At 36.8% G+C, this 9943-nt stretch overlaps 2 protein-coding genes across 5 annotated transcripts in view; one reads left to right on the forward strand and one right to left on the reverse strand.

Annotated features, from left to right (window-relative positions):
* The window catches only part of LOC107591959 (NADH dehydrogenase (ubiquinone) complex I, assembly factor 6-like), a 12398-nt gene extending 12151 nt beyond the window's left edge, over positions 1–247 (reverse strand). Inside the window, exon 1 of one of the 3 annotated variants that reach the window (XM_016281267.1) lies at positions 30–247. In XM_016281267.1, the coding sequence (XP_016136753.1) occupies positions 30–47 (18 nt within the window). In that variant the 5' untranslated portion in view covers positions 48–247. The other 2 variants (XM_016281258.1, XM_016281250.1) reach the window with 2 other exon arrangements.
* A 5-nt stretch (positions 248–252) lies between these two features.
* The window catches only part of LOC107591935 (N-acetylglucosamine-1-phosphodiester alpha-N-acetylglucosaminidase-like), a 13205-nt gene continuing 3514 nt past the window's right edge, over positions 253–9943 (forward strand). The window contains exons 1-9 of one of the 2 annotated variants that reach the window (XM_016281229.1): positions 253–490; positions 2586–3068; positions 4911–5050; positions 5249–5357; positions 6228–6356; positions 6442–6641; positions 7317–7364; positions 7524–7652; positions 8347–8478. In XM_016281229.1, coding sequence (XP_016136715.1) covers positions 312–490; positions 2586–3068; positions 4911–5050; positions 5249–5357; positions 6228–6356; positions 6442–6641; positions 7317–7364; positions 7524–7652; positions 8347–8478 — 1549 coding nt within the window. In that variant the 5' untranslated portion in view covers positions 253–311. Of the gene's footprint in view, positions 491–2585; positions 3069–4910; positions 5051–5248; positions 5358–6227; positions 6357–6441; positions 6642–7316; positions 7365–7523; positions 7653–8346; positions 8479–9943 lie in introns of those variants that run through there. The other variant, XM_016281238.1, reaches the window with a different exon arrangement.

The following is a 9943-nucleotide window of genomic DNA, read 5'->3' on the forward strand; positions in this document are numbered from 1 at the left end:
TTTTTGGTGGTTAAAAGTCCAATTTTTATGTTTATACTGGATGCCATTGCAAACCTAGGTATCCTTGAGCTGTACCTCCTCCTCCTGCGTGTGCGTCTTATTACAGCTCCCCTGTAAACAAGCACTTCTGACAGTACGTTCCGCTCCACAGTAAATCGAATTAAGTTTCGTTTCAGAGTGAACCATATTATGGCACTTAAAATTTAATACATTTTCAATTGAATGCAGTCTACATATATTAAATGTTTACAGTTAATGAAGAAATGATTGACAGATAAGATCAGTTGGCGTGATCATGTGATTCGCATCATATGACCAGCACAGATGAAAGTCCTTTCATCGAAGAAAACGGATGTAACCGGGCCAGTAACTTATTTTATTTTATTGTATTATACGTATGTCTTATGGCAACATCGTCTGTGAATTTCGTTCAGATTTCTTTGCTTTTTACATACCTGGGAATATGTTTGTCCCGATGCAAAGACATCCGGTAAGGACGTGTATTATGTAGTGCAGCTATGATGATCAAAACTCTCGAAGTTAAATGTTTTTAAACGCCTGAGATTTAGAATTACAACGTTGTAGCCTGTTCTTCTTGTGTTGATGTATTTAGCAGTTTTGACTTATTTTGAAAATCTGTTGCAATTAGCTTTTTTATTATAAAAGACAACATTATAATTTGGTTTCGGTTTCACCCTTCAATAGCTGGTTAATTATTGCACAAGAAGAAAAAAATATATATGGTTGTTTCTTTTCTTACATATGCTGTAATTTTTAGAGTGGAATTCAAAAAATGTCTGTAACATATATATATTACTTGGCTCTGTAACAGCCCTAAAAGGGTTTGTAAACAGAAAAAAAGACAGAAAAAGTCTAACCGCGGCCCGCTCTAGTCATCCAATCAGAAAATGAGGAGGAAACTCTTTGCCAATGGCGTGATTATTTGTCCGACCAATAGCAGAAGAGGAGGATGTTTACAAAACATGTCTGGGAAGCATGTTCGGAACAGTGTTGCCAGTTTAGCAATTTTGTTGCTAAATGTAGCAACTTTTCAGACTACCCTAGCAACCTTTTCTTCCAAAAGCACCTAGCAACAAATTTAGCTATTTTAAAATTTTATTTGGCTACTTTTAGCAACTTTTGATAAGTGACTCGAACAATAAAAGGCACACATTTTCCATCTAAATTTCACAAAAAGAGGAAACCAAAGATGCCTAGCAGTACACACATCACGTGAATTAAATTATTGCTATTTGCAATTGTTCAATTTGATAATAATAATTTAATAATTGTTCATTTATGATACACCTTGTTGTACCTGTGATTGTTGATCAGTTAGTACACTGTAAGAAAAATATCTAGAAAAATGGAAAAGGTAGGCTTCTAGTCATTTTCCAGGACATTATCCATTATCCGTTATTCATTGTAAACCCTTTAACCCGAAACACAAAATACAATGCGTAATTTAAAGTGCCGGTAAAAACCTGTGAATTCTTTTCTTAGAGTGCAGCATACTGACTACTAATACACTGCTTAAAACTAATTGGTCAGAATGTGTTACTAGTTCACTAGCTAATAAAAAAACTTGTAATCCTTCAAAAATGTGTAAGTGTTCGTTCAATAATTCAATGTTGTATATAAAAAGTGATTTATATTTTAACATTATATTATGCATTTATATTATTTTACGAACCAATCTAAATGAACATAAAAATATATATTTTTACTGAGATTTGATGTAGTGACAATTTTTGCATCGTGATTACGTAATGACGTCATCACGCAATGACATCACAACGTCATTAAGCAACTTTACCAACAAATCGACCTTCCTTTAGCAACTTCCCCTGAAAATTAGTTGGCAGCAGTGGTTCGAGCACAGCTTTTTGGTCCGAAGCTTTTTTCAAAATGATATAATAAATGATCTGTTGAGTATTTTGAGCTGAAACTTCACAGACACATTCTGGGGACACCAGAGACTTATATTACATATTGTAAAAAGGGGCATAATATGTCTCCTTTAAAGTTACCTAAACGTAAGACTTTAAAAACAGCGCTCCCTGCTGTCTATTTTTTTAATAACTTCCCATAATATAGAAATTTTGAGATAAATGTGCAGATTAATAAATAGTTATTTTTAGGTATTATTAGCTTAACTGGAGTTTTCATTAGGTTGTGTGTACACACAGTACAGTACCACACTCCCAACTAAATCTATAGTTAATTTGCATATTGATCAACCACCTGCTGAACCCAGACTTCCATAAGAATTGCGCAATTCAAAATTCAACACCTGCTGCTCCTCAACTGATTTTTTACTCTTTCCTCAGATAATGTTGTCTTGGGTTTAGACTGAGAAGTATACAAAACAGCAGGTGTCTTTCAAAGAAACGTGCGTATGAAAATCTGCTTACTCTGCAGAACAATGAACCACATCCACATGCTACCATGGGAAGATGTAGGATCTAGGAGAGGGACTCATTTTCTCTGAATCCGTTACACACATGCTCCAAGTTAACCTAACTAGCTTAACAAACACAATTTGCTCTTTATTTCTCTGATTTAATCATGTTAATTTTCCACAGACATTCTTTGAATGACGACCTCTTGTTACCCTACACCAAATCCCACGGCCCATCTCATTCTCACCGCCACGTGAGGGACTGTCAGCCCGTCGCTCATGGCAATGTAACCCACGAAACCTGGGCAGCAAGCAAGCACTCTAACGCTCCAGTGTTCAAGTCAAATACATTCATCTCCGTCATCACCGATGACTCTGGCGTTCACAGATGGGTGAGCGGCCACATCACAGAGGTGCATGACCCACTGAGATCCGTGTCCGTTCTGGAACCAGGAGGCCCTGGAGGGTGCGAGTGGAGCCACAGAAAGCTGGTGGAGCTCACTGCCAAATCCAGAAAGTGCCTCGTCGCCCAGAATGGAGGCTTCTTTGACACTGACAGCGGCCAGTGTTTGGGGAATGTCATAAGTGATGGGAAACTGGTGAGGAACAGTGGAGGAATTCAAAATGCTCAGTTTGGCATCCGAAAGGATGGGACGCTCGTGTTTGGGTAAGGGCACAGCCCGAGGTCTCACTCTCTGCCGTTTTTCTCCTGGCCTGTGTGATGTTTTGCAATACCACAGTGTTTGTTTTTTTGTGTGGAGTCCCAAGAAACAATAGAAAATCGAGCTAGTCTTTCCTGGTTGGGTGCTGGTGTACTTTTGACCTGCCTATGATTAAGCTGTACTTATGCTGTATCACACCCTTAAAGGGATAGGTCGCCCAAAAATGAAAATTCTCTCCATATCTTCTCACTCTCATGTTCTTTGAAACCATATGACATTCATTTTCGTTTGTGGAACACAAAAGACGATGTTTAGTAGAGTGTACTTGAGGACACTGCCACATTATCAGTTAGCATACGTCTGTAAGCACAAAGTGGTTTCCTTTTCTGCAGGGTGCTGTAACAAACCTCAACCTAAATATGGGTGCAGAATTTGGAGGAAGTAAGTCATGGGTACACAGGGCCCGTAGAACATCTGTTTCCTAAAATAGAATCTTTACAAAAACATGGCAATATTGCATAATGCACCAGTGCTCTTAATAATAGGCAGTACTTTGGAACGCCATGTACCCAGACTGTCTCAGTCTGTCATTCATTATGACGTTAAGGGCCTTTAACCGGAGTGTTCTGGCGTTAGATAAGGTGTTTATATAGCATATTTGGACATTCACCTGGATGAGCTTTAAGGAATTCAAAACAGCCTATAGTCAATAAAGTATAAAATAGTACACATGGTCTGCCAGTAAGCCAGGGATTATTTATGTGTAATCCTTATCAAATCAAATGTTTGCTTTTTGCTAATCATTCCTGTCCACTTTATCCAGTGTGAAATACAACAATTTGTGGCTTTTAGTTCATGCCTGTTAGCTTTCAGTGTAGCATTAACAGATAAACACATTACAGTCTCTTCTGGCAAAACAATTTTCATGAGTATACAGTTTTGTTTTATTTGTGAAGTAAATGCTTTTTCTCTCCAACCTGTCTGGCAGTATTAAGTATAGCAAATCATGGTTTGTGTGCCTTTGGTTGTGATAATATTTATACTGTCTTGTCTGTCCAAACCATCAGCTTTTTTTGCTGGAATTAATTTGTTTTGAAAGTGCCGTTATTGCTTTAGATCATAGTGCAGTCTGTCAAGTGTGGTTTTACTGGGCTGTGATGTGCACTACCGTTCAAAAGTTTGTAACAGTAAGTTATTATTATTATTTTTTTTAAACAAAATTAATACTTTCAGCAAGGATGCATAAAATTGATCAAAAGTGCCAGTAAAGACATTTATAATGTTACAAATAATTTCCATTTCAAACAAATGCTGTTATTTTGAACTTTCTGTTCATCAATGTATACGTGGCGCAACTGTTTTCAACAATCATAATAATAAGAAATGTTTCTTAAGCATCAAATCATCATATTCAAATTTCGTATTTCTGAAGGATCGTGTGACACTGAAGACTGGAATAATGGCTGCTGAAAATTTGCCACCACACGAATAAATTATGTTTGAAAAAATATTACAATAGAAAACACCTATTTTAAATAGTAAAAAATATTTCACACCTTTACTGTTTTTTTCAGTATTTTGATTAATTAATACAGCTTTGGTGAGCATGAACAAGAGACTTTTGAATAGCTTCTGGCTATTTGTGAAAAAATGTCCCACCCCACCTCCCTATTTCAATAGGAGATACATCAACACAGGAAAGAAAATTGTGCCTATACAACATATTATTGGAGTGTCTTGACCAAAGACAGGATCTTTAACCAGACTCAAGACTAGATCTTTAACCATTAGGCTACACCGTCCTATCTTTCTCTGTCTCACTTGCTCTTTCTTGTGTATACTCTTAGCTACCTGTCTGAAGATGACATCCTGGATCAGGTAAACCCCTTCGTGCAGTTGATCAGTGGGGTGGTGTGGCTGCTGAGAAACGGTGAGATCTACATCAATGAGAGCATCCAGGCAGAATGTGACGAAACACAGAAGACTGGTAAGATTAGACAAGATTCTGTCTGAAGTGTGAGCATATGATAAGCTTGTTTATCTGGCTCCCTAAAATTCCTCCCTATATCAGAAAAACTGTATTTTCAACAGTAGTTCAGGTACTTAGTCCTGTTGTTTTCAAACACATCTGTGCTCAAAGCTTATAATATAGAATTCAGTAGGTCATTGATCTTTTATTTTGCAGGAAAATTCCAGTACTTTGTGGACGTGATATCTGCCCGTACGGCGGTGGGTCACGATGCAGAGGGGAAACTCATCCTCTTCCATGTCGACGGTCAGACGGGTGTAAGAGGGTGAGAATGGACTTTGAACCTGAGCGGATCTCAGCTGATTATCACTGTAAACATTGATTCCTCCGCGTCTCTCTGTCTGTCTGTGCATGCTACAACATTAAAAATAACCCAGAATGTACCTTTGCAAGATTTATTGCTTAAGAAGACAATGTAAAAGCAGAATGCTTTTTTTCCATTCAGAGAGGCCATATTCATGATTTTATTAGCTTTTTATGCACTTTGAGTTGTAATGCTACTCAAGGTTTCTTGCAACAAACTCATAATATATAGTTGTTGCTTTTTTTTAAAGAATTTAACACTTTTTTTCAGTGAAGATATATTAAATTGACTCAGTAAAGACATTTATAATGTTACAAAATATTTCAATTTCAAATAAATGCTGTTCTTTTGAACATTTTACTCATCGATGAATCCTGAAACAAATAAAATAAAATCTATCAAGGATTCCACAAAAATATTATGCAGCACAACTGTTTTCAACATGACTTGAGCACCAAATAATCACAGAATGATTTATAGATGATATTGGAATGATGAATAGTGATAATATTTTAAAATATGAAAAAACATTAAAAAAGAAACATTTTGTCTCTCTGGCCCTTAATTAAACTCACTTAAAAATTAAATGAAATGAAACATGCATAAGAGTTATATATAAATTACTTTTGTTTTGGTAGGTTAATTTGCATATCAGTATTGTTCGTGTTCTCATGGTTGTGACATCAAAAATGTCAGCTTAGTTTTAAACCACAGTGAGCCATTTAAATCCAAATGGAGAATGCACATTTGTAGTGCATACCCGGAGTTCAGGTACAGTTTAGTTCTTTCAGTTTATTTTTACATGTGTTTAGTGAACTACTATCTTTGCAGAATGAACCTCTGGCAAGTGGCAAAGTTTCTGAAGGAACAGAATGTCTTTAACGCTATTAATCTGGATGGAGGCGGCTCGGCCACTTATATCCTCAACGGATCCCTGGCCAGTTACCCTTCAGACCACTGGTGTGTAAATGCAAAACTACACATTTACAAACAACAGTGTGCTAAGTTTGGAAGTTTTATCTCAACATTTTCGCCAAAATTCCAGCAAACTTCCGAAGTGGCGCTGCCCACGGGCAGTATCCACTGTGCTGTGTGTTCATGAGAGGCTGTGCCAGCCGGAGGACTGCGGCGGACATGGACGCTGCGTGGAGGGCCAGTGTGTGTGCCAGCAGGGCTGGAGCAGCCCAGGATGTGCCAATCTCACATGCCAGGCTGAATGTGGAGAGCATGGGATCTGCACTGAGAGTGAGTCACTCTCTCGTACACTCCTGTACTGTATATCACAAAAGGACATTATGGTCACACTTTACTTGAAGCTTTTTTTAGTTCATTAATTAAGCCTTGTAATGCACCTTATAATGCATTGTATGATCTCATTAATAATTCTAACCACTGTTATAATACATAAAACGTCCATTCATTGTTACACCTTGAGAAAATATAATGCATTAATCCTTATATTGTAATAATTATGATCACAAGCATTATTCATCATAACATTCATTATGTCTACTTATCTGAATACATGACTAAGTAGCCACGTAACTTGTATTAATGTATAACTGTAAGTTTAATTGAAAAAAAACACACATAACAAACAGTCAATTTCAGATGTAACAAGGAATCTGCAAATATAATGCATTTTAACTTTGGTTACAGTTATTTATGTAAATATATAATTAATGTATAATATAATGTAAAGTGTTAACGACATTTGACAGTGATTTAAGGCATGTAGCTTATACTGCATCCATTACATTTGCTAAAAATAACACATTTTGAAAGATTGTTTGTAGTTAGTGAATGTTTTTAACAGAGAAAATGCTTTTGCATTAAAAGTAGTATTTCAGTTTTTTTTTGATAACCCATTATCTACCATTCTCTCTCTACTTTTCTTGTCTTATCCCTCTCTCTGAACAGATGGATGTGTGTGTGATGCTGGATGGATGGGTTTAAATTGTAGCCAAGGTGAGGGTAAATCTGGCTGTCACACAGATTTGGACTATCAAATAAAGCTCTGAGTGGCTCTGTACTTGCGAGACCTTTACGTTTGTTACAGTCAGCAGTGGTGATTTTAACTATTTTAAACCAATGTGTTCATCTGAAATTCCTTTGTACTTCTCACAGTATGTGCAGCAGGTTTCTATGGCGATGGCTGTAACCAAACATGCATGTGCGCAAATGGAGGCTCATGTGATCCTGTTCACGGACGGTGCACCTGTCCTGCTGGTCTCCATGGAGATTCCTGTGAGCAAGGTATGCGGTCTAATCTCAACCGTTTTTGGAATATAAGCAGATGCACATATTTAAAATGTATGTGTCCTGAGGGTCAAGTGAATGTGCTCTAGTAGGGTAATGAAAAACGTGAGAGATATATTTCCAGGTAAAGGTTTAAGATGCCTAAACTTTTGTCATAAAACATGTATGTAAGTTACTTTGGATGAAAGTGTCAGTTGAATGTAAATGTAATTACTTTTGCTACAATGATTTGTCTGATCTGAAACACTCATCATTGGCAGGAACTTAATGTCAGCAAAAGACTCGACTAATGCTCATCATTGTTTCCAATAGTTTGACATTAGCACAAAACTTAACACATTCTCAAATAAGCACAAAAAATATTTAACACGCACAAATATTAAGTGAAGTGCGTCTTTAATTGGATGAAACAATTTTCCAGAACTTAAGACATATTTTTAACAAACCTTTCTTTCTTGAAATGCTTTCTAGAATTGCCTTGAGTGATGCATGCAATGCTGTTTTAGATTTTGGTCAAATATATCATATAAAAGCATAAAATCATAATATTTCTGAGTACTGTGAGGAACCGCTTATATTTCGAGTGTGCATCTACAATCATGCCTAAGTAGGCAACTGTCTTTATTTTGGAGCAAATTATCTCTATGAATAGATTAACTTAACCATGTCTCTGCTCTCTTTGTTGTCCCAGAGTGCCCTCTTGGATTCTACGGGCTGAACTGCAAGCAGCCGTGCCAATGCCACGACATGTGCCCATGCAACGCTGTCACAGGAAGCTGCAACACCACATACCAAGGAGAGAGAAACATCAGCCTGCACAGAGGTGCGGTACAGCCCCTATTAGCACTCACACGACATGTAAACAACACATTCCCTGTGTGACGTCTCCATAGATCAGTTTAATGTTCACACTTTCTCAGCACATAACTCTCTACTTATAGCTTCAGCCATCAGCATTCCTCATTGTCCTTCTATATGTGTGCGTATGTGTCTGTCCACACTTCTCTACTGTGGAACGTGGCATGCAAGTTGACTAAAATATGAGCCTTAACAGATCTCCATTTCTCACCAGCCTTTTTTCACTTAACTTTGGGCTGATTTTCCCGAGAATTGATTTGTTGGAGATATTTTTACTAGGACTGTCCATTTAACCCACCCATTTACAGCAATTAATTTTTTTAAAAAAATGTAATTACGCAAATTCCTTGATAACAAATGTTCCTACAATCTGATAAATTAAACCCTGAAAAAAAATATTACCAATATAAAATGATGATAATATAATATAATTGCCAATATAATTTTTTATAGTAAATTTTCCAGTTAATTTGGTTAATTTATTAGCATATCAAGTATTTATATTTATTAAAATGTAATGGATTGACAGCCAAAGTATCTCACAATTTCTTCCTATATCTCTCCCTTTACTCTGTCTTTGCTCATTTACTATGACATGATTGCAACTTCTCTACTCAAACTTGCACACACACATCCTCAAGCTGCCGGGTGTTTGTGGCGGGTGGGGGGGAGACCTTGCAGAATCACAGTCTACCCACAAGTAGCAAGCAGAGAATCTATTTGTGTCAAGACCAGAAAAAAAAACCCTGTCAGCTCGTTCTATCCCAACTTTCTGACCTCTGTCATTTAATGTGAGAAGAAGATGCATTCTCAAGCTTCCCTGCAGAGAAATAATAAACCCCAAACCCCCTGTTCTCTGGAGTTCAGGAACAGCCCATTCGCTTGACACCATGGGCTCATTACGATCCCAACTGCTGTGAACAGCTTTCTGCTTATCTTCTATGTGATAGCCTTCTCCATTATTTGCTTCATGTGAAGGATTTGATATCCAGTTGGATCTTCCCTTGATGTTTTGATATAAAATGCATTGCACTATGACAACATTCTATAATTTTCTGAACTCCAAACATCAATCCAAAAAGAATTGGATGAATTTTTGGAACATGAATTTTTGGTCTCTTTATTTTTAGCAGGGTCCCTGATCTTTGGAGTCTTGCACAATCTAATGCAGGCTTTCCAAAAGCTGCAACTGAATAATGGGGCAGTGCAAGCTGTATTAGACCTGTATAAGACAGTAATGGGTGCAGAAAACCTGTTTAATTTTAAGGTTCAGAGAGAGAGTGTTGAAAATGGTTGTAAAAACTAAATCATGATTGTTTTTGTGCAAAAAGCTTGATTAATATTATAATTGAACTTTAGGGGAAAAAAGAAAATGGATAATAGATACATCTTAATATTTTCTTGATATATCTTAAATAATATTATATATA

Source organism: Sinocyclocheilus grahami, unplaced genomic scaffold (assembly GCF_001515645.1).
Source record: "Sinocyclocheilus grahami isolate Dianchi unplaced genomic scaffold, SAMN03320097.WGS_v1.1 scaffold9.1, whole genome shotgun sequence".
NCBI classification, from domain to species: domain Eukaryota; kingdom Metazoa; phylum Chordata; class Actinopteri; order Cypriniformes; family Cyprinidae; genus Sinocyclocheilus; species Sinocyclocheilus grahami.